The 26,578-nt window shown below is 33.5% G+C and overlaps 1 protein-coding gene across 1 annotated transcript; it reads right to left on the bottom strand.

Moving 5' to 3' along the window:
* Nucleotides 1-19,020: 19,020 nt before the first annotated feature.
* LOC122610612 lies at nucleotides 19,021-21,553 on the bottom strand. Its single transcript, XM_043783584.1, has 2 exons — nucleotides 19,473-21,553; nucleotides 19,021-19,333 (listed from the first exon to the last, which is right to left on the bottom strand). The coding sequence occupies exons 1-2, from the start codon at nucleotides 21,551-21,553 to the stop codon at nucleotides 19,021-19,023; spliced, it is 2,394 nt and encodes a 797-aa protein (XP_043639519.1).
* Between the last annotated feature and the right edge of the window lie 5,025 nt (nucleotides 21,554-26,578).

Below are 26,578 nucleotides of genomic sequence, written 5' to 3' on the forward strand. Positions count from 1 at the left end.
CACATGTTTTTATTAAACGTTATAAAAACATATATTACTATAACGTTTAATTAAAAAAAAAATGTGATCCAATACATATATAGTTTAAGAGTTCCTACAGTTTTTACAGAAAATGAGTTTCTTAAAATAAGCGTTCTTGACTTTCTTTATTTTGAGAACACATTAATGTATGTCTTAACAAGTTTCTTAACGGGTTTTATTAACAGGTTTTCTAATAGATCTTAAGAGATTAATTCTTATTCTAACAAGTTACGCGTTAAGATGCGAAGAATTAATATCGTGTCTTACCGTAAAACCTATTGAGAAACCTATTAAGACCCAAAAAACAAAAATAAAAAATCCATCGTGTTCATTTTCTGAAGATAAACACGACACAAAAACTGTTAAAAGATAAAAACCAAACCCTATTAACTTTGTTGTGCGTGTTACAGTTTTAGTGTCAACATTACCGGCTCTAAAATAAGTGATTCATGTCATCTCATTCAATTAATAACTATTTTTAGACGAGATAACTTTTTTTTTTTAAAAAAAGTAACTATTATATTCATATTTACCCCGGCAAAAAATACCGGCGGTATACCAATACAAGATATTTACATGAAGTTAAATTTACACCAATTTTAAGTAATACTTCTATGATTCGTTCTATATTTGTATCATAAGAAGCCTAACGACTTAACATTTTGAATAACTTTTGCAGCGCTAACCGAAACATTGTTAAACACAACATCGTTCCTAGCCTTCCAGATCGACCAGCAGCCAATAAAAACAACGTCTTTCAACACTTTTTTCTCAATCTTACTTTTCCCAGGCTGCTCGTGAAATTCCAGCAGATCTTTGACGTTAAAAATAAAAAACGGTGCAGTCCTACACCATCTACTGATAGCATGCTAAATACTTGCCGCCATAACACAATTGCACAAAAGATGCTCAACTGTTTCCTCCCGCTCTCCGCAAAAGACACAATCCAGATTATCGTAACAACAGTTTCGAGCCTTTAAAGCCATCTTGGTAGGCAAACGATCCATAAACGCCCTCCATATAAATAAACTACATTTTTTAGAGATCCATTTATACCATTTGAACACATACCTGTTACCGATGTTACCTGTTACGAGATAACTAACTTGTGGGCCTGTATGACGGATGGGAGAGTAAATGTGATCCTGCCAATATTCAAATAACCCAGAAAACTCTTCTTGGACGTCGACTAAAAATGACATATTTAATAATGCATGTCGAACTATTATTTCTGGGTCCACATTAAGACTTTTCCAATTACTAATAAAATAATTTTGATTAGATAGGGTTTATTTAGCAATTCGAGTTTGAGCTCGACTCAAGTCGAGCTATTATCGAGTTTGACCAGGAGTCTCATCGATTTTTTTTTTTAATTCTTTCTGAGCTTGTAAAGCCTAAATTTAAATTCGAAGTACTTATTGAGTCGGGCTTGAGTTATAAATACATACATTATGCATCTATATTAAAAATAAAAGAGAAGATTGATGATACACTTGACACCCTTAATTTCTTTTTTTAGGCCTAATTCTTCTTTCTAATCAATTCAACTCTCTCCTTTTTCTAGAATTATTTTTATTTTTATTTGCTTATTAACTAGATAATTGTATATATAAAACTCAATTATAAATCTTTTCCTATAAAAATAAAATCTTTTTAAATTTTAATGATATATAATAGGTTAAGTTACTTGATTAACAATGTATTTTTCCTCATTTATATGGTTGCTCATTGAACTGGATTATTGATGTGTATCACCCATATACTTTTCAGTTTTTTACATGGTTGACCAACTGCTGACCTAATGACATGCTATAACAGGTTTATCTCTATTTACATGGTTGCCCATTAAACTTGATGACTAATGTATTTTCCCTCATTTACATGATTGCCCATTGAACTGAATTATTAATATACATCACCCACATGCTTTTCTAATTTTTACATGGTTGACCAAATGTTGATATGATGAGCTACAATAACAAGTTAATCTCTATTTTTATTTTTTCAAAAATTTATTAATTTTTGCTTCATCCTCTTCATTAATTTTCAATAAAAACTTATTATATAACTATATTAAAATATTATATAAAAACTGTACAAGCATATAGTATATATGTTTATATTTTTAATAATATTATAATAATATAACTGTACTAGCAAAATAAAATAGTCCATGATCTTCAACCTTGGAAGCTTTAACAACCCAACAATCAACTGAATCCGTTATGGGCCGTACTCTAGGATTTTACTTTTCCTTTTGATCAATAATAAAAATATTTTAAAGTCCAGTATCACCTAAATTTCTGAACTGACGACTCAGCATGACCCAGTTTATGGACGTTTGGGTCAATTTGAAACGAAAGAACATGGTTGTCGGAAATTTTACCGGAACTTTCGCCTGGAAAGTTGATGAAGATGATGAAGATAATTTCTGAAAAAATAAAAAGTAAATATAGAGTTTAACCTGTTATTGTAGGTTATCAGGTCAACATTTGGTCAACCAAGTAAAAAGTAAAAGTATGTTGGTGATATATAATAATAATCCAGTTCAATGAGCAACCATGTTAATAGAGATTAACCTGTTATAACAGTTCATCAGGTCAGCACTTGGTCAACCATGTAAAAAATTGAAAAGTATATAGGTGATACGCATCAATAATCCAGTTCAATGGGCAACCATGTAAATGGAGGAAAGTACATTGTTCATCCAGTGACTTAACCCTATATAATATCATTAAAACTCTCCCAGTAAATTATTTTCAGTCGCTAAAGCAAGGGAGAGAAGACGTAGGGATTTAGGAGACGTCATCTATATCAAGGATGAAAGCGGACGGAGCATTGTGAAGGAGGGAGATATTAGAAAAAGATGGGAAGAGTACTTCGTCAATCTGTTTAATGGGAGAGGGTCAGGGCGAAGTGAAGGAGTTGACCACGATACACACTCAGATACACACGCACGCTACGACGACGATGATGCTATGAGGATCAACCAAGATGAAGTAAGGATCGCCCTAAAGAAGATGGGGAGAAACAAAGCAGTAGGTCCGGATCAAATTCCTATTGAGGCATGGAGATGCCTGGGGGACGAAGGTATAGGCTTGTTAACAAGCCTTTTCAACAAGATTTGGACAAGTGCAAAAATGCCAGAAGAATGGAGACTTAGTGAGGTTATACTTATCTATATGAACAAGGGGGACGTGCAGAGTTGTAGCAACTATTAGGGCATAAAACTCCTAAGTCATACCATGAAGCTATGGGAGAGAGTGATCGAAATGAGGCTTAGGAGCTTTACGAAAGTGGCAGAAAACCAATTCGGTTTTATGCCAGGGAGTTCGACGATGGAGGTTATTCACATCACTAGAAGCCTTATGGAGAAGTATAGGGAGAGACAAAAAGCACTACATTGTTCCTTCCTGGATTTGAAAAGGCATACGATAGTGTTCCACGGGAGCTCATTTGGAGGACGCTACAAGCGAAAGGAGTTACTGGGAGAATATAGGGCTAAGACTGGTGTCCGAACCCCTGTGGGGAATATAGAGCTTTTCTCGGTTGAAAGGGGTCTACACCAGGGTTTGGCTCTTAGCCCATACCTTTTTACTTTGATCTTAGACGAGTTATCGAGCGGCCTACAGGAGGAACTACCTTGGTGCATGATTTTTGCTGATGACATCCCACTTATTTCGAGATCCACGGAGGAGTTAAACAGTAGGTTAAAGAAATGGAGAGGAGCTCTTGAAGACAATGGTTTGTGCGTGACCCGAAAAAAGACAGAATACCTAAGATGTGACTTTGATAAGCCCGAGATAAGACAAAATGGGGATGAAAATATTTGCATTGGAGATCGGATTCTGTGTCCAAAAGAGTCTTTTAGATACTTGGGATCGGTGATTCACAAATCGGGGGGGGGGGGGGAGGGGTGATAGATTTAGACATGAAACATCGGATCCAAACTGGATGGATGAAGTAGAGAGCAGCGATTGGAGTCATATGCAAAAAGAGGGTCCCACTAAAACTAAAAGGCAAGTTCTACATAGTCGTTATTAGACCGGCTACGTTAAATGGGTCGGAATGTTAGCCGATGACAAAAGCTCAAGAGTCCCGGATGGAGGTGGCTGAAATGAGGATGCTAAGGTGGACATGCGGGAAGACACTATCAAACAGGATCCCCATGGGAGTATTTAGAGTCAAACTGTAAGTAGGGACCATCATTAACAGGCTAAGGGAAGGACGCTTGAGATGGTTTGGTCATGTCAGGAGAAGAGACCAAACAACACCACTAAGAAGAGCGGAATCTATTCACGTGATGGCATACATAGAAGGGAAAGGCCTAAGATGAGGTGGGAAGATCGAATAGCGAAGGACCTAAAAGAGCTTGGCTTGTCAGAGGACATGACGGCGGATAGAATGACCTAGAGAACTAGGATTAAAGTAGAGGATTAGGGTATGGTAGAAACCTGTGTTACTAAAACGACCGTATTTTTTTCATATATTGCCTTACCAGGAGAAGTGGGCCTAACTCAGGTGACTCGATGCCATAGAGGGCTTGAACCTGAGAAAAGAAGCAGGTAGTCAGACGGAGGTGGAAGGACGGAATACCGAAGGCCCCAAAGGAGTTTTCTGGAGGTTGAAGTGGACAAAGAGTGTAAGGCATATGGGATTGTGTTTTGTAGACTTTTTTACTTAGACTTCGGTTCTTTGTAACCTCCGTAGTGGTTTTGGCCTGAGTGGAGGTAGGCCAAAATCGAGGGGGAAGGTTACTCTAGGCTGCCCCAAAACTGCTTTGTCTGTTGGAGCACATGACTGATGAGAGATATTTAGAGGACTATGATTAGTTTAGAGGATTGGGAGCGTGTGAGAGGACTATGATTAGTTTAGCTAGGCAGTAGCCATAGACCCATAGTTAGTTTATTTCATAGGTCGCTTACCACCGTTATTTTCCTTGTATCCTTCATGCACTAGAAATCCTTAGTTAATTCCTTTTACATGTATGTAGGCTTAAGCACTTTTAATTTTGTCTACGTCCAATATGGTTGATATCGTATCCGTGGTGTTGAACCCTAGCTTAAATTATCTAGGTAGCTTGTTTGCTACTTTTCCATACTCTTAATGTTGCCAGGTGTTTCGTATGCTATTTTCGGATGACAGGTACGGTAACTAAACTTTCTTCACTCTTCGATTTTCATTGCTTTGTGGCCGGAGGTCCCTATTGGAAGCAGTCTCTCTACCTTTGGGTTGAGGTAAGACTATCTACAGCCTACCTCCCCCATACCCCGCCCAGGGATTGGGTCTTGTTGTTGTTGTCTCCCAGTAAATTATTATATATACAATCTAAATTTTTTTTAATCATTCTCATTCATATTATTCTTTTCTGTTCAATCTTTAATAAACAAATCAAGTTAAGTATATTTCTCAATAGAAAAAACATACGGTTTTTTTTATATCATTTTAATTTATATTTTAGGATTTTGTTCGTGTTTGTTTATCATTTGATATTAAATTGTTATGTTATTGTTATTGGAATTGTTATTTTTCATCTCTTTTAATTTAGTTTTTTTTTTTATCAATTATAGTTTGATAATGGTTTCTTGTTCTACTACAAAAGGGTTTATTCTTTTAAATTTGTTTTATTTTATTCTTTTAAATTTGTTTTGTTATTTATTATTTTTGGTTTGATGGATTTAGATTAATTGCATATTTTTTAAATGGTTTTTTAGATTCATGATAGTCAACTACTAAATTTTAAATTGGTTTTTGAATTGACTTTAGATAATTTTGAAAAACTTTCCGATAAAAAAAAGTAATTTTGAAAAGCTCATGTTTTCATATTTTGTACAAACAACTATTTTTTGATTTTTTAAAGTAATTTATTTTTTATATTGATAGATATTGTTAGTCAGTATATGAGAAAGCATATGTGACATTTTATTAAATGACAAGTAAGACTTTAGCTTATTTATTAGATTGTTATAATTTTTAATTAGTTTAAGTTTAATGTTAATATTATAATTTTCATTAATATTTAAATTTAATAATATATATTCATTGTGTTATATATCTCTATAAAATATAAACTTTTATTCTAAAATTAAAAAGTTTGAACTTTTAGATGAAACTCAACTTTTAATTAAAGTATTAATCATCTATTATCTTTGTTATATCATTTTTCTATGTTTCTAATTAAATAAACCTTCTAAAAGTTTTATGCCCTTAAAATCTTTTTAGATATTATTTCTCCAAATCAATTTGTTAGGTATTATGATATTATATTATGGTGGATATTCACCTTCCATATTATAGGCCTTGTAAATCTCTAGAATGTTCTATATGTTGCCTATAAATATAAGGCATATTGTAATCCCTCAATAATAGAATTACCTCTTTCTCCTCTCTCAATTCTTTTTCTCTTCTCTCCATATTATAATACGTTATCAGCACGATAAGAGGCTTTAAAAAAATTTGGTAGCATTACTCGTTTTGCTATTTTTAGCCAACGTATCTCAAGTTTTGCACCTCATAGCATATATGCTCTCAAAATTTAGCACGCATAGTATTTAGCTTCATATAGCACATACAATCGTTGTCGACATTAATCTTATTTCGATTCCATCGATTCAATGCAATAGTTGACATGATATATGTTTGTAAGAGATCTCTTCACTATTCAAATATCATCGGTTCCTCATGAACCATCATGTCTATTGTCTCTCTAAGACACATGTTTGGGTCATTTTACCTCGATATGACCATCACATTTATTGCTTCTTTCTATTTTCAAGGCTTTTTATTTGGAATCGATATCCTTTTGTGCGTGCCATAGACTCATATAAGCCATCATTTTGAGATACGACCAATTTGAAGCATTGAAAACATTGTATATTGCTTTATTTGATTTAGTGAGCGTGTAAGTCAATTGTCAAACTCAAATGAATCAATCACCATATGAACCTTATGTTCATGTTAGTAAACTCACACAATAATCATTATAAATTGTTTGATCTCTCCCCCTGAATAGATTTCTCTTTTGAAATACATATTTTTGCATTGTCATAGAATGTATACTATATCCTAGATAACGGGGACGAACTTTTTTATTTTGTTGGCATGATGCAATATCATATTGTATAAGGACTTTGCCTAAACATATAATTCAGAGTTTTGCTCTCATAATCATTTATATTGCAATAGACGATAATAAACGCTTTAAAATTCACCACCATTTACGAATACTCGCAATCTTATTAGCTAAGCCATTTGATGCAAACTTCATGTTGCGTTATTCATGATATTTGACCATTTAAATGATGCATCGCTTTTGAATAACTAAATGGTATATTAGATATATAGGCCACATAAATTCTCTTGTATCATCTTTAGATATAGGGAATTCTTCCCCACTTGGCTAGCAATTGGTGAATATTTGATATTTTCTGAGAGCTTATGAACTCATTACTTTGAAGATCTACGGATTCTCTTTTGCATCATAATGACTCGGGATGGTCTAACCGGTCATGCCAAACAATAATAACAAAATCATGGTTCATAAACTTTTAGTTATGACCATATGTGCTTCAAGTGCATTTTTGCATTGTATAGTTCATATACAACGATGATACCAAAGTGTATCATTTACTCTAATATGTTGTTCCTTTTTGATCAAATTCTATTAGCTATCGAAGTAGCTCTTTGGGAACCAACAATATGTCAATAATATGACAATCTTGAATACATATATAAATGTCTTTGAAGTGAAATAACGACATAATGTAAATAGTCGCTTTTCTTTAGTCACTAATAATTTGGTCACTCAATGTGACAACTCGTAGAAATCGATCATTGCTAGTGTCATCTCGTGTTCTTAAAAGAAACACCTTGATATTTGAATGTCCATGACCATGACACATATTGAACATTCTGATCGCATGTAATTACATTCACTTTAATGAATGAATACAACACCACTAGATGTATTTAAAAGTTTATCAAATTGCTTTCATATAAGCATCTATGTGATATTGCACTCTCTTAAATTTTATAATTTTGAAACTTCATGTGCAACTAACTAAAGTGACCGTTGTCACAAATTTTGATGTGCTCTCATATTGAGCTCTTATTATTGATCTTCGTGATTATATCACACCAATTTGGTGATCCTTTTCTTTAAGAAAATTGAAGTTTTTCAAACTTGAAGTTTTCATATGCCAATTCATCATAGTATTTTATGTCAATTTTTTTTTTTAACATAATCACGTGGATATTCATAATCAAACCAAACTTTTGATCCAACAAAATCAAAAGTTGTATATTGTTGTACAATAATTTATTGTAATGATTCCCAACGAAGAATCATTAAGAATTTTCGAACTACATGACGTAGTTTATTGAAATGACAAATAATGTAAAAAAAAATCGATAACCTATGGTTATTTATTCTTTGAATGTGTTCAAAGAATCACACAAGAACCTTTTGTTCTTTATTATATATGAACTACAAGTAGTAGTAATCAATGGCATATCCATATCATTCTCTACGGAGAATTTTGAAACAACTTCATGTCAAATAAACATAACTCTAGTTATGATATTTCTTTCAAATATTTGACATAATTGCATGGTATTCGATAACCATGTTGCGTAATAAACTGATGTTATTAGCAAATCATACAATTTTTGATCCAACAAAATCAAAAATAATTTTAGTCCATTTGACATAGCATGTAGTTATGATTCTCTATAAAGAATCATTAAAAGCTTTTGATTTGTAATAATTGTCAACTAACCATTGAGATTTCTCATAATTGCAACGGGTATTTCACTGTTAAATATTCAAGCGTTGACATGGTCTTTCATCGTTATGTATTTGCTTTTAAAATCCTCATGGAAGTGATGTTGGAGAAAAATCATTGATTTTTCATGCTCTTGCAAAGTGGTCTTATCCAACTTTAATTTGTGACTCCAAGATTATTTGGAGATTGATGAATTCCATATATCAATTATTTCCACCTTTGCAATATTTTTCATTGTAACTACAATATACGAGAATATGTAGTTACTTGTAGCTCTTGCATAATAAACCTTAGTTTATTAGCTTCATATTGAATTCAATTGTCATTGTAAATAACCGTTGTTATTTACTTTTATGAGCTACAATTATTTATGCTTTGAATAAATTCAAAGAGTAGCAAAGAACTACATGATCTTTTAACATAACTTTGATCATGTTATTTTTGATTCAATCCAAAAAGATGAAACTTTTAAGTTTCTTATGCATAACCGTAGTTATGATTCACCTTAGTGAATAACGAACAAATCAATTAGTGAGGAAACTTTGAAGTTTCTTATGCATAACCGTAGTTATGATTCATTGTCGTGAATAACGAAAAACCAATTAGTTCTTTTATTGCATAAATAATGTTATGAAATCATGAATTGCTTCAAGCAATCTTAAAAATTAATGAAAGGAAACCTTAAGTTTCTTATGCATAACGGTAGTACGTTATGATTTACTTTAGTGAATATCGAAAGAACAATTCATTCTTTTATGCATAACTGATGTTATGAAATTGTATCTTGCTTCAAGCAATGTCAAAAAAAACTATAAGTTCTTTACCTCCATCGTTTAAATAACGATAATAATAATAATACTATACAATAATAAGCTTGCAATTTCAATCGATTATATGACTTTACCTCGTTTTACTATAACTTCGAAATCCAATTCATTGATATCATTAGTCAATCTATTCCTGCCCCACATAAGAGGCTCCCCAATGGGTTCGTCCCTCTGTTCGTTTGACTACCTCGGACGAGTCCACACCGTTGGGTGAGACTCGTCCCTTGCTCGTTCGATAGGCTCGTCTGGTGCGTTCGTTCTTCCAGGGACGAATGTTTGTTTGTAATATTTTTTTTTGAATGCAACGGATAGTTTTCAAGGAAGAAGACAAAACTTTTCAACTTTTAAAAGTTGGCAAAACAGGTCCCTGTAACGGCTTGTTTGACCACTTGCAGTTCAAAAACTTTACACTTTTAGTCCTTTAACGGCTAGTTTTTGAAAAAGCCTATATATACATTTCCATAAGCACTAGAACACACCACACTTGCATTATTCAGATATATTCACTCATACAAAACCATTTTAAGCATAAAATCATGTCGAACTTCAACAACCAAAAAGAAAACGACTTCTGGAACAACGGGGAACAACGCCGTGAACGATTTAAATCAATCGTACTCTAACCATCCACCACAAACACCCTTCGTCCTACCACCAAATGACCCCCGTTATGCTCAATTCATGACAGCTTATTATGCTTCACTTGCCGCTACACAACCCCCTAATTTCTACCATGGGGGGTCGTCGTCAGCTGCACAATTTCAACAACCCGATCAACACTCGTTTCCCACACCACCATGTAACCCCACCCCCACACACAAATCTGCTCCCACGCCGGAATCTGTTCCCACCCCCCAATCCATTCCTGAAGTACAACCAAAAAAGGGTCGGGTCAAAAGCATGTCCAAACGCACCAAGAAAAGCAAACAACCAAAAGAACCTGCTGCAAACTCATCAAATTGGACCGAGATTGAGATGAAAGTTCTCACTGAGTGTTGGATCGATACTACAAAAGATCCATACGTCGGCAAAGACCAATCTGTTGATTCTTTTTGGGGGAAAATCATAGATAAGTACAATGCAAGATTCCACAACAACCCAAGAAACCACAATCAGATAAGTGGCAAGTGGAGAAAGATCAAAACAAATGTGTCAAAGTTCAACGCAATCTGGAAAGGTTATGATATTCATTGGTGCAGTGGTGAGAACGATGCCCAATTAATGGAGGAAGCGCGTTCAGAGTACTTTACTCAATCCAAAACTTAGTTTACCATGTACGAGTGTTGGTTGCTTGTGAAAGATAAGCCAAAGTTCTTCGCTCCATCCGGTCATGATGTTCTGGGCCGAAGCTTGCATAAAAGGAAAAACGTTCTTAATGTTGTTGATAGTAAAGATGAGGAGGGGACCCAATTCGCGCCGGTGGACCTTGGTGATAATGAATTTTTCGGTCAGGATACTTATACCCTACAAAGTCAAAGGCATCACGAACATCTGCTTCTTCCGATGCGGGGTCTGCTCGTTCTTCAGCTTCCGACCTAGCCGCCCGACTCGACCGACTTGGGTGTAAAAAGGAGGCGGTGTTGGATGAACAACAAATGTCTTTGGCTGTCATTCGTGAGGAAGAAAGGAAGCGCACCATGTATACTGCTCTTTCTTTCATGGACAAAACAAAATGTGATGATGAGGAGAAGAATTACATTAAGGAAGCCAAGAAGAAACTCATGGCGGAGTACAAGGACTTCCTTTTCGGTCCCAATTAGTTTAGGTTTAATTTAAAAAAATAAAAATGTTGTTGTTTTTTTTTTTTTTTTTTTCATTTTTAGGTTGTGTGCTTTATTTTATTGTAATTTGTTTTTTTTATGTTTTAAATGTATTTTTATTTTTATTTCTAATGAACTTGTGTGTTTTGTTAATAATTTGTGTTAATGGACTAAAAATGTATTTTATTCATAGTTTAGAGGGTTAAAAGTGTAAAGTTTGGATAAATTGGTAGAATTAAATAATTGGTGGGTCCAAGACTAGTCTTTGGTGGATGAGTCCATTGGATGCATTTTGGGGGGATTAGTCCTTGAAGTGTTTTTTGCTGATGTGGTGCTGACAGGGACTAGTCTTAGGTGGATTTGTGGTGTCCATTGGGGAGCCTCTAAGGCATTCACACTTCCCTTTACATTTTCATTTAGTTGTCGTTGATTTTTGACCAGCCACTTATTGTTGTGTTTCTTTTGGCCGGGGAACAAGACATGTCTCCAAGGACCCTCGCATTTTATTTTAGAGCTCAAGAACCCTCGCATTTTATTTTAGAGCTGCTTATTCTGGAGAAACAGCAACGCAACAGCAGCAGCCAGCAACAGAGAACAGAACGCAGACATAACTTCATAGTTTAATTTTTCACAATATAATCACTAGAACAAAAACCCTTTTTTTCTTACAATAAAAAATCTATCATCCATTGATCAATATCTTCATCAAAAACCCTTTCACCAATTTAAACATCGTTGAAAATTTACACTTTATGGTTGGAGATTTAGTTGGGGCTCGGAGCTATGGTGAAGAAGAAGAAGATTCCATCACCATTTTATTTTTATTGTTATAGATTGAGTTGTAATCACTTAGTCTTTTTATTTATTCATACTTTTTGTTAATCATTAATTGACAATGTCTATGCATGAGTACTCCTATTTAATTACTCATTACGTTCAATTTTAATTATCTTATTTTCACTTTTTAAGTATTTTTTGTTTAATTTTGACCATAAATAACTTTGTTTTTACTATATAGTAGTTGAAACTTATATCAACGAAAAATACAAACCCTAATCTATTGATATACTTTATATTAAGTGTTATATGACACAAACAAAAATATTTACGATCAAAGTTAAAGGAAAATATTTTGATAGCCAAAACAGAACATTTAAATGGGACAGAAAGAGTAGACGTTATGATTATGATTAGTGGGTAGTGTTTATTTAGGCATATGATTTAAACTCTTTCTGTGATGGTTAAATAGTGGGTAATGAATAGATTAAATTGAGGATGCTAACACGCTACAAAGAGTGTCCTCCAGCACTCCCCGAAACGATTCTTCCTCACCACACGCGAGGAGGGTACAACCTTGACTTCTAAAGTCAAAGTTTTATTAGTCAAATGTAAAGCATTGTATTGCGGGTGGATTTCGCTTTGAAAATGTAATCATTGATCGGGGAGTTCACTTATTGATGGTAATTTTTTATGCATTTGACCATTGCGAGAATAAATAACTTGAAATTGAATGCCAAACTTAACTATGATTAGCAAACTTAACATTTTCATCTAATAAAATATGATACTATTGAAGACAACACCATTAAGTATGGGCATGTTTTAATTGGGGTTTGTTTGGTTATAAAAAAGAGCACAATCACCTTATAAGTGAATGAACCAACATGAGTCATTTTTAATGTTTAATTAATGAAGTTGGGGGATACTAGGCAACTCTATACTTAACTTTGTTAATACAAGTAGGTTTAAAATCAAAGTCTTGTTATTAAAAATGGAACGTCTAAATAGTAAATGGAGATTTTGGCTTACGCGCTCATGAGAAGTCAAGAATCATAAGACTTAATTTGTTAATCCGTTTCGTATTATTATATCTTGTTCAACCACTATCATTGCAAAAAGAAGAAAATTCGCCTAAGCAAACACATTTGTTTGTTATTGATATTGTTATTTTATCTATTTGTTTTATTTCTTTATTTCTTATTTGCATTTTATGTTGTCTTTAGTTAGAATCAACCTTTCAAAAATTTCTTTCAATTAACAAAATTCACTTTTAAAGTTTAAAATAGTCACTTAAGTTTCCAATCTCGAGTTATGCTTTCCATATACTTGTATTTGGTCAACTTTTGACTTTCTATCAATTGCATTTCATCTTTCCACTTTCCTTTTATTGACTGTGGCCCGTTAAATTTTCAACGATGTTTATTTTGGGCCGCATCAAAGTCCAAACGATCAACACATCGAGTTTCAACGCTTCGAGTTTCATGTTTGTTCCGCAATGTGGTGTTAAATCGTATTCATAATTTTTTTTTATCACAACATAGGTTCCAATACGATTATGGGTGCATACCAAAGTCCGCAAAAACTTCAACAACAATAACATTGCACTTTATTTCAACAACAAATGGCGATGAGTCAACAACAGTTTGACCAACTTCAAGAAAAACGACAATAAGAATTCTCCCATAGAAATCCACCATTGAAAATCAATGATAATGTACCCGAGTGGGACAGTGCAACGAGGAAGAAAAGAAAGGCAAAACAAAGCCGCCTGCAAAAAGCACTTGGCTGGACAGAAGCGGATTGTTTCATGTTGACGAAATGTTGGGTACACTTGTTGCAAGATCCAGTCATGGGTATGTTAATGACTGATGGGGAGTTTTTGGAATAACATATTGATCGAGCATGTGCAATGGGATAACCAAAGAGGGGGAGCGCACAAGAAGCCAAGTGCACGGGAAGTGGAATAAAAGGTTTAGGGAGCAAGGTCGACAAAGAGGTGCCGACAAGAAATATGTGTATGACGCCGCTCATAATTTGTATAGACAACAGATCGACCGGAGAGAAAAAGTTTCAACACGAGGAATGTTACGAGAATCTGAAAGATGTGGTGAGGTTTTGGGATGACCATAGTTTAATGGGAAAGCAGGCGGCATGCAACTCAAGTAGGTGCCTCGAATCCAGATATAGAGGCATTATTTGGTGACGACCACATTAGGCGACTGAGTCGCAATGTAAGCCGCCAATTGTTATGTTCATCCAATGCGACTTCTAAACGGTCATCGAGCTCGAAAGTAGTGCTAATTTGGTTCTACAACAATCTGCGACGTTGTTGCAGGCGGTTTAATGTAGTAATTTAAGTTTTAAGAATGCTTAATTTTAAGAATGTTTAACTTCACTTTATCTACTAGTTTAACGTACTACTGTACTAGTTTAATTTTTAGAAAGCTTAATATATTGTGAATTTAGAGTTGTGATTTGTTAGTAAGTGATTAAGTCAATTGTCATTTAGTATATATAAAGATAAAGAGAAAGATCTTTTATATTTATAAAATAATAGTTTTATTAATGTTTGGGTTAAAATAGAATATAATAAAAAATCGAGAGTCATGGACCCGTTCGTGTATAGTATAGAAAAATAGTAAGTCGGGATCGAACACAGGGACTATTTATTCAAGAAAAATGTGAGTTTAATGTAATTATAGAATATGGAGGTTTTGAAAACAGTTAGTAAATTGAGCAAGTTAGTAATTCTGAAGAATTAATCTGAAAGAGAGTTTTTGTTTTAAACAGAAGAATTAAAAATCATCTACCTCAAATCCACTTGACAACAATTTGGGTTGCACATAATTAAGCTCAAATCCAATTCAGTTGAAAAAGATAATCGTGACTAAATAAAGACACAAACTGGTACCACCAACGTTTGTAAGATCATTTAAATCACCTAATTAATCAGTTCATTTGTAAAAGTCGGTACCACCAATACTTAAAACAATTTCCTTATCCAACAAGTTTGTTTTATTATAAAAAAAATAATGATTGTATCTATGTGAAGAGAACGTGGTACCACCAACCGTCAATCAACACATTGACAAAATGATTACTTTTATCAAAATGATATTCACTATCAAACCATCAACTAATGACAATTGATTAAAGACAAGCAATTGAAATCACAAAAATATTCAACTAGTACAACTATCAATGAACATATATATCACCAATATCAAAATATTAATTAATAAAGAATCAATTCGTTAAGATCTCGACACAACAATAATTGAATTCAACTTTGAATTAATAAAAAGTACAACCGTCACATTATGTCTCATTTCATCTCGGTAGAGGATAAAACACATAGCCCATAACTAGAATACTAAAAATCATGACCAACATCAACGTAAATATTAAGTTTATGATCATTCGAATATGAGTCTAATACCACTAACATTGTTGGGATGATAAACTAATATTTAATAAAAAGAAAAGTAAAGTAACCAAAGATGAGGGAAATTGCGGCTGTGCTTCACGAAATCCCAAGGCTAGAAGCCTTTTGGCTCTGTCAACTTGCTGCTTCTCACGAACAAAACAAACGCAAAAGCCTTTTGGCTTCTGCGGCTGCCCCCTCGAATTATGATGATATCACATTTATACTTGTTATTGACTTGTTGGTGAACCGACTTCCAATCCCCTCTCTCGGCCATTTTATATTTAAGTGTTGTTTGGTATAATGGACGAGGCATCTATTTGAATGGTTTTTAATATATTTAGGTTTTATACTCTCGGCCATTCTATACTTGTTTTTCTCTCGGCCATTCTATATTTAGGTTCTCATTTAGGTTCTTATTTAAGAAAAACAAACTTTGAATGGTTTTTAATGAGAACCTAAATGAGAAAAATAATTAATCACATGTATACATAAATTTTTAGAAAAAAAATAATATGTTTATATGTGTAAATTAGATGTACACATATGTACATTTTACAAATATACATACTAAAGTTGTCACATGTGAACATGATAAAATCGCACTAGTTTATATGTGTTCACAATTAATAATTATTCATTCAAGATTATGAATGATTAGATGAGGATAAAAAAACCACATGTGTACATTCTATATACCGAAGATAAATATTAAATGTACACATGTGAACATGATGAAATTACATGTCTTAATGATAAGATACATGTGTAAATTAGATGTACACATGTGAATATGATGAATTATATCAACTTTCACGTACACTCAAAATTATAAAAATATATAAAAATTCGAAATATGTAAATATTGACAAAACTTGTACACGTTTAAACACTTCTACTTAAAATTTTAATGATAAAGTTGTACATTTGAACAACTCATTTTTATTACAAAAGTCTATATGAACATTTTAAATTTTAGACGTATACAAGTGAACATTAGTTGCTTACACATGTTAACAAAAATGGATGTTTACAAACATTAGTTGCATACAGACGTGAACATATATATTTATTTATGGACATTAGTTGCATAATATGTAAACAAATATAAGGTGGTTATTATTATTTTTTTAATAACAAAAATTATTAAAATAAAATCATCACATGAAGACTAATAAACATGTTCATTGATGGTGCATTTTTTTATTCTATTTATGTCCCACTGGAAGTGTTACATTTTGAATATTCAAAATCTTAATTTATTAATTTTGACCTTACATATTTTTTTTAGTGTTATATAACTTTTGATGAAATTTATACAAAATAAAAATATATCCAAAACTCAATTAACACATATAACTTTTATCAACCATTACGTAACAACAACAAAAATATTTAAGATCAAAGTTGATAAATAAAGACTTTGAATGAGAGTATAATATACAACCATGTAAACATATATTAAAATTTTTTAATACATTTTAAGTAAATTTGAGATATAAAATGTGAGTTGATATTTTTTTTTTTCCTTTTGGTAATATTAATTAATTTTGCAAAGTTATATGTGGATTTGGAGCCAAATTTTAGCTGCGTACAAAAAATAATCAGAATATAAGAAATAATAAAAGTATAGTTGATGCTTAAAAAAGGTGGAAAGTCAACAAAAAATTGTTTCATGCTATACAAGGTAGCATCTGTTTTCACGAAAATAACAGGACGAATAAGCGAAAAAACGGTTACAAGTATAATATTTAATTAATTTATCCCTAGACTACCCTTTTCTTATTATAATGTGTTATATTAAATCTTTTTTAATTAATTAAATACCATAACTAATTAGTACCGTTGATTAACTCATTTGATGGTCAGGATTGGTTCGGCCCTTCTTGACGTATTTTTAGTTCTCATTTTATCTATCTATATATATATATATATATATATATATATTAGGGTCGACACATTACATATAACTTGCAATTTAAAAATTTGGGGAAAGCATCACTCACAAACCGGGACTCAATGTGTACAATTAATAAATTTTAGGGTCAAAACAAAAATAAAAAAATCTTTACGGACGTGCCATGCGTATCATTTCCTCTTATTATATTTATAGAGAAAAGTTATTTGTAGTACATGTACTTTTTATAGTATATTTGTAAGTTAACTTACACACTTCTTCATCTTTCTTCTTTCCATCTCCGACCACCACCACCATGATCATCCGGTGACGACGACCATCTCCGGCGAGACTTACACATGTGTAAGTACAACTCTTTTAGCATTTCAAGGTTTAAAATTTCTAGGTTTTTTCCTTCACGAGACAACCACCACCAGCCACCATCATCTCCGACCACCTCAACCACGGCGCCGGCGCCGACAGCAAAAGCTTCGCCCGTACCGTAGCAAACCGTCACCATCTCTTGGATCGCCGCCCATCAAATCCATACGATTCTCATATGCATCCCTTGACGGTCAGTTTAGAACGGATAAGGGCCTCTGGCCCGTACCGTATCCACCCGAAAACGAACCTGATTCTCGCTGGAAAGTTAACTTACACATGTGTAAGTCTTGCCGGAGATGGTCGCCATCGCCGGATGATCATGGTGTGTATATATATATATATTAACATGTTTCTTAACGGCTTTTATCATGTAACTGTTGGAAATACAGTGTACTAATACAAGTAATTCCTTGAACATGTTACAATATGTTGAATATAAAAAATCAAAATGGAAATAGAAATAGAAGAAGATCAGCTAACACCAAAATCTCCTGCAAACAAAGAAACATAAAATAGAACAAAGAAGAGTCGGGCTTGTGTTTGACACAATTCCCTTAAACAGATTCACTGTCTGTTCCCAGGGTACACCGGTTGAAAGCAGCATACTTTCGGACGTTGATCACTTGCCTAAAAGAAGAATGGAGCACAAGGATGGATGTTGCTTCTGAAAAATGAATTTGCAAAGTGAATATGAGTGTGTGATACGACCACACCACTGTTATGAGTTTTTAAGGATTCCTCTCGTTTTTTGGTGTGAAACCGATAACCCTTAACAATATAACCTGAGTAGCGTTGCACGGTTTTAACTGGACCGCGAGCTAGCCACTTTATTTCGTGAGTGAGTGTTTCATCTTCTTGCTCTTCCATGCGTGCAACCTACACAATTATTATAATTTTTCAGGTATGAACCTAAAGTTTCAATGGTAATACAAATGAAAATTCATCATTACCTTTTTTCTGAAACCATTCACTAAAAGTTTGGCAGTGAATTTTCTCAATTTCATACTCAGGTGTCCGACGAGATGAGTTTTGTCCCTTCACTAGCCTTTTATGTTCCCTACAAAAAATATTTCATATTCTTTAGGGTTTAAGGTAGAAATATTATATATATATATATATCCAAATAGCAGTAAGATTGTTTTTCTTACTCTCGAAAAGGCGTAATTGACTCAACATTAAAAAGAACATAACGATGTGCTTGAGCTAGTGATTTCTCATCGATGTCAGAATTTGTGAATCTTCTCCTTTTCCGAGCTGGTAACCCATCATCTGATTTTCGTCCTAGTGGTCGACCAGGGCAAAGATTGTTTAATTCTTCAATCGCATTTTGCTGACCTTCATCATCATTCCTTATTTCTCTAGTAAAAACAATTTCTACCCCCGTAAGATATCTAGAACAAAAAGTCAGACTTTCTTTTCCTAAATATCCTTCAGCAATTGAACCTTCAGGATGAGCTCTATTATGCACGTATGACTTAAGTGTTAAAAGATACATGTGGTTACAGTTATATAATAATTAGTGTGGTTTCAGTTACATAATAAGTTTCAGATTAAAAAGTATGAGATAAAAGAAAAATTGAAACAAACATTTCTTACCTTTCGATAGGGTACATCCAACGAAAAGCAAGAGGACCGCCGAGTTTAACCTCACTAACTAAGTGGATGACCAAATGAACCATTACAGTAAAGAAAGAAGGAGGGAAGATTTTCTCCATCTTGCATAGAGTGAGAGAAATCTTAGACTCGAGAAATAGGAGATCAACTTCACATAAATCTTTGTAGCATATAATCTTAAAGAAATCACATAACTCAGTTATTACTGAGCTTACATGAACCGGCAAGGTTCCACGTAATGCAATGGGCAAATACTCTTGCATTAGCATATGGCAATCATAGCTTTTCAATCCAATCAGTTTACGATCTTGTAGTTGCACACACCGAGAGATATTTGATGAAAATTCATCAGGAGGTTTAATTAACTTCAAAGTTTTTAAAAAAGCAGTTTTCTTCATGTGGGTCATTTGGTAACATGCTTTTGGTATAAAAACAACACCACTTCTAGGTCGTTTCTTTGGATGTAATTCTTTTCTGATACCCAAACGTTGCAAGTCAAGTCTTGCTTTATAGTTGTCTTTTGACTTCCCTTCTTGTCCTAATAAAGTCCCTACAATGTTGTCACAAACATTTTTTTCTATGTGCATCACATCAAGATTGTGACGCAACAATAAATTCTCCCAATATGGCAGCATAAAAAATATACTTTTCTTTTTCCATGGACCGCCATGAGGATTGTCTACCAGAAACTCAACATCTCCCATTTGCTGTAGAACCTCTTCCCCAGAAGGAGGAACAGGAGTCTCTCTTGATTCCCCCTTTTCAATAAAGGATCTAGTGTCTCTTCGCCAATTATGGTCGATTGAAAGCCATCTCCTATGACACATATAACACCACTTTCTCCCATGAATTAGCCACTCGGAGTTGGTATTGAAACCACATGAAGGACACGCAAGTTCTCCTTTAGTGCTCCACCCAGATAAGCTAGCATAACCCGGGAAGTCAGATATTGTTGAAAGAAGAGCCGCCTTTAACTGAAAGTTCTGTTTTGTGGAAGCATCATAAGTCTCAACTCCATCCAGCCACAACTCTTTTAATTCTCTTAAAAGTGGTTGCATGTACACATCTATCTTGTTTCCGGGACCTTTAGGACCAGGAACAATCAATGAAAGAATGATGTTAGGTTGTTTCATAACCAACCGTGGAGGCAAGTTGTACGGAATAAGAAAAACAGGCCAAATACTGTGCACCACATTCATTGTCCTGAACGGGTTGAATCCATCACTTGCTAGAGTTAACCGGACATTACGAGGATCTCTTGCAAATTCAGGATACTTTTGATCAAAATCTTTCCAAACTAATGTATCAGCAGGATGTCTTAGTTTCCCATCTTTCACGCGATCCACGTGATGCCACTTCATAAGGCTGGCTGTCTTTGATGACATAAACAACCTTTGAAGTCTAGGCTTTAAAGGAAACCATCTTAAAATATTTGTTGCCTTCTTCTTTGGCGGACTTGGTTCAGACTCAAAATTATCTTGAGACACCTTCCATCTAGACGCCCCACAACTAGAGCAACTTTCATCTTTCTCATTCTCCTCCCAAAACAACATGCAACCGCTAGGACATGAGTCGATTTTTATGTATCCTAGTCCTAAGTTTGCCAACATTTTTTTTACTTTTTGTGAGGTTTTAGGCAATAAACTTTTTTCAGGTAACAAATCTGCTAAAAACTCTAATAGCATAGAGAAAGATTTGTTACTCCATCCATTTAGACACTTTAAATGGAACAAATGCACCACGCATGATAACTTATTGTATTTTGAATTTGGATAAACTTGTTCTTCAGCTTCTTTAACTATATCATCAAATTCCCTTCCACCATGTTGTGCCTCTTGACCGTTATCATTATTATTACCATCTGCCTCTACAGCACGCCCACTATTTTGTGCATCTTGACCGTTATCCAGATTAGTACCATCATTCTCTACTCTATTTCCACCTATTTCGGGATGAAAAAGATCATTTAACATCCCCCGCATGTCATGGTGAAACAACCCTGCTTCTTCATGATGCATTGTACTTGATGATGTAGTTACGCTTCTTCCCCATGATATACCCATTTTGAGTAGTCTGAATGGAATCCCGAACATATCAAGTGATCACAGACACACTCTCTTCTAAAATAAAACATGTTCAGGCAACGTGCACATGGACAAAGTATTTTGCCATCAACACTTGATCTCTCGAATGCAAAATTCAAAAAAGAATTCACTCCATCTCTAAAGCTATGACTTGATCTTGGTGCAACATACATCCAGGATCTATCCATGAATCTTATACAAAATAACAGGCTAAAATGACAATACAAAACAGTAAATATAACAACAATACCCATTTTTATACCATACTTATATATATTAACACATCATAGTGGCTGACCAATATACATAGAAGGGTAAATACATTCTGCAACTTTTTACATGTCAAAATCCTTATCTAGTGATACATGTCAAAATCTTATCTAGTGATACATTCTGCAACTTTTTACATGTCCATACTAAACTCATTATTCATTATTCATTAGTACTTTACACAAGTAGTTCAAACTTTCTAGTGATACATGGATAGGTCTAAATCTAAAGATAACATATAGGACAGCAGGTAGCATACAAGATACCAAATTGAATTAAAAAAAAATATACATAAATGCAAATTTTACATCTAAAAAACGTTTAAAATGTAAATAACAGTAACATGATGATTAAGAAACTTTACTTTTTATTTTGTCTTATTTCCTATTCACAAGCAACCTTCATTTTTCTTCAATATTTCGTTGAATATAAGCATGGCAAATACTATCAATTTGTAAAAGTTATTGCTAAAAAAATAAGTATACAAATACAAGCAGCAGACATAAGATTGTATTAACTAAAATATAAAAGGACGAGTGGAAAAAAATGAGTATGAAATTTTACATGAAAAACTAAATTTTAAACAATTAAATATGAAATTCAATATGAAAAAGTAGATAATAAATAGGTACCTGATCGAGATCTACGGAATAATTAGAATGGATTGTAAAATCTTTAGAATCTCAAATTATAATTGAGTAAACAATTAAAAATAAAAATAACCTAGAAATGATTTGGGGGTTTGAAGATTTTCATGGAGTTTAAAGCTGAGAAATTTGAAGGATTTCAAAGGTTTTTGAGGTGAGTGTATTTTGAGAGGATTTCAAAGTGATTTTGGGGTTTCAGGTAGGAGTTAATTTGGGGATCAAAAAATTTGGAAAATATTGTAGCGGGAGGTGATTTGGGAATGGAGGGAACGGAGACCGCTAATTTTTTTTATCCAAAACTTTTAGTGGGGAAATTTCTAAATGTATACTAGTGGCATAAACAAAAAAGTGCCATTATGGATATGTATATTAGTGGCATAAACAAAAAAGTGCCATTATAATATTTGACTATTAGTGGCATAAACTATAAAAGTGTCACTATTACCTTTGAACTATTAGTGGCATATATAAAATGCCACAAAAAGGTATGATTTAGTGGCATATAAAGAATATGCCATTAAAGGTCTATGCCACTAAATGACATTTTTTTATAGTGTGTGTATTATACAAGTCAATGATATGGAGTTTATATACACATAATTGAAACTGATGCATAATCAGTTTCATTTAACAACAATTAAGTTGATTGATATTTATGATGTATGATAACTCAATTAGGTTGGAAAGCAAAAGTTTTCCATGTCAAAAGTCTATTATAGATGATTCCAAAACCAGGTCAAAAATTGTTACAGGTTGCAACAAAATCCGGCATGGATTTTTGAAGCTACACTCGTGTCTACAGGTGACGAGTACACGCATAGACTTTTGACCCAGAAATACGTATTCTACACCCCCTCTGCGCATGGGTAGGTGCCAGAGTTAAACACAACACAAGCTCTTGACATCGTTTGGAGTCTTTCACTTATAAACTAGTGAAAGATTACATCCCACACCAATGTGGGACAAGTGCTCTTTCTTTACAACTTATAAACTACACACACCTTTGAGACTCGACATCTCATTCACCTTTAACCCAATTTGGACGAATCTTAGTTTGTTGCGTAGCCTTGGCCAGAGGCTACAAAACCCACTAAACGGTTCTCGATATATGTCATTCGACCATATATTTATTGATGTCCAAAGTGGGGAAAAAGTTCACTTTTTTCCAACAGTAACGAGTTAAAATCGTGTTGTATTCGAATCCGAAAAAATGACATAATTATCGTATCGTGTCCGTGTTTGATTTCACAGGTTTTGTGTAATACGAGCTCTAACTTATTTTGTATGATCATATATTAACATTTTCTCACCTTTTTCGCCTACTAAGCTCTTTTATGTAAAGAAAATATAGTTATGGAATTAACTCTATCTTTCATATTCTTGTTATCCACCATATGTTTTATGGTCTTTGGTCATATGTCATAGATAAAAGTTCGAGTTAGTAGCAATAATAACAGAAAGAAAAAGAAAGTACCATAAGCTGCTGGCTCGTGGCCGATAATTGGTCACTTGTATCTTTTAGCTGGTTCTCAAGTGCATCACAAACTGTTGGGGTCTATGGCTGACAAGTTTGGACTCATTTTCACTATAAAGCTTGGTGTCATCTTGTTCTATATGGTAGCAATTCAGCGATGGCCAAAGAGTGCTTGACTACGAATGACAGAGTGTTTAGTAGCTAGCTGACCTAAAACCATGGCAAGCGAGCTCATGTGTAAGTTATAACTATGATTCGTAGCGAGCTCCGCCCTTATGGGTTTTAATAAAAGGTAGTTGGTGGGAGTGATAGGTCATAGGGGGTAATAGGTTATACAAAATGATCGGTGATAAGGTGATTTACCTGACACGCTCCGTTATGGACTGAAGGGCTGCATCCTTGGCCACCATGGCTTCGCCATGGATTGACGGGCTCCGCCCTTAACTGTCATTCTTGTATAGATATGATCATTTAGTAATTTATAAAAGTATATCAAGTTGCATTTCTAATTAAATACGACCAAATTTAAGACTATCCATATTTTTTTCCGTTTAAATATGTATCGTTTGTGGGATAAATTATTTTGATATAATTGGATGAATTTTAATAATTGTAATATTGAAATAAAATGTCTGGTCAAAAATGATACCTACATTTTTTTCTCTTTTTTTTATGAAATTTTTAAATACTCTTTCTTCTAATTTATGATATTGATCTGAAATTGGATACAAAAAGAAAGAAAGAAAACGACTTGAAATAATTAAATTTAAAAATCAAAGAATATTCATAGAAATTGGAAAATCAAAAAGGCATTGACAAGGACGCTACAAAGAAAAATCAAAATTTGAATTTTGAAATCATTTGATTTAAATTTTGGCTACATTTTTGTGGAAATCACCAATTGATCAAAAAAATATTTATCATTTTCATATTTGTTGTTCAACCGTATGAAATTTCAAATCTTTTAATTTCAACGGATCAGTAACTAAGGCGTGTCCTTATAACTAAGGCGTGTCCTTATAAGGAAGTCGAAGAAGCGCCCGATGCCATACACCACCAAAACGTTGCTAGCATGACGACATCTTGAACTGGTGTTTGTTCGTATCTTCTTGATTCAAACGCGCGTCTCTTTGGATGTGGTTCCAGATTGTGCCGCTGTATATTAAACAAATAAAATTTTGGAATAATCTCCTTTTTGAGTGTGTTTGTAGCTGCATGTATGCGTCTATATATATATATATAAGGAGGGGGGGAAGAGGGGGAGATAAGAATATGTGGTTATTAGATACATAAGTTTGGTATAAAAACTCTCACATCTTAATATTTTAAACAATAAAAAACATAAAGATCAATCATTTATCTATTATACAACAAATATTAAAAAAGAAAACGAATTGAAATATTTAAATTTACAAATCAAAGAATTTTCATAGAAATTTGAAAATCAAAAAGGCATTGACAAACACGGACGCTACAAAGAAAAATCAAAACTTTGAATTTTGAAATCATTTGATATAAATTTTGGCTACATTTTTTGTGGATATCACCAATTGATCAAAAAAATATTTATCATTTTCATATTTGTCTTGTTCAACCGTATGAAATTTCAAATCTTTTAATTTCAACGGATCAGTAACTAAGGCTTCTCCTTATAAAGATGTCGAAGGAGCGTCCGATGCCACCAGAACGTTACTAGCATGACGACATCTTGAACCGGCGTCCGTCCGTATCTTCTTGATTCAAATGCGCGTCTGTTTGGATGGTGGGTCCAGATTGTGCCGCTGTATATTAAAAAAATAAAATTTTGGAAGGATCTCCTTTTTTGAGTGTGTTTGTAGCTGCATGTTATATATATATATATAAATATATATAAGAGAGGGAGAGAGAGAGAGAGAGGGAGAGAGAAAGGGGGAAGATAAGAATATGTGGCTATTAGATACATAAATTTGGTATAAAACCTCTCACATCTTAATATTTTAAACCATAAAAAACATAGGGACCAATCATTTATCTATTATACAACAAATATTAAATTATTAGTATTTGAAGGGTTCTATACACAAGTTAACTACCTAACATATATATACATGGGTAAGATAAAATGAGTCCACCTAAAAAAAGTCAATTGATTTTCGTAACTTACACACCACCATCATCATCTACTACTACGATATACAAGACTTTTTTTGTAATAACACTAAGACTTTCCGGCGACAGGCCCACCGGAAAATCATGTGTAAGTTAACTTACACATGTGTAAGTTAACTTACACACATGATTTTCCGGCGACGCAGTGGCCGGAAAATCATGGTGGTGGTCGGAGATGATCATGGTGGTGGTCGGAGTTAACTTACACATGTGTAAGTTACATGGACTTTTTTTAGGTGGACTCATTATATATATATATAGGGTAAGGTTCAAGTGAGAACCGTTCACATATTAACATAGATAATATTATGTATAATTTGATCTGTACCATTCTCATATAAACATCAAGGTAAAATATAATGGTTATCGTGGTTCTTTCAATTTAAATGGTTCTCACATGAACATTTTCCTATATATATATATACAAGGGTTGGATATTGTAAAACAAGTATTAAAATAAATTAA

The sequence above is a fragment of the Erigeron canadensis genome, chromosome 8 (assembly GCF_010389155.1).
Source record: "Erigeron canadensis isolate Cc75 chromosome 8, C_canadensis_v1, whole genome shotgun sequence".
NCBI classification, from domain to species: Eukaryota; Viridiplantae; Streptophyta; class Magnoliopsida; order Asterales; family Asteraceae; genus Erigeron; species Erigeron canadensis.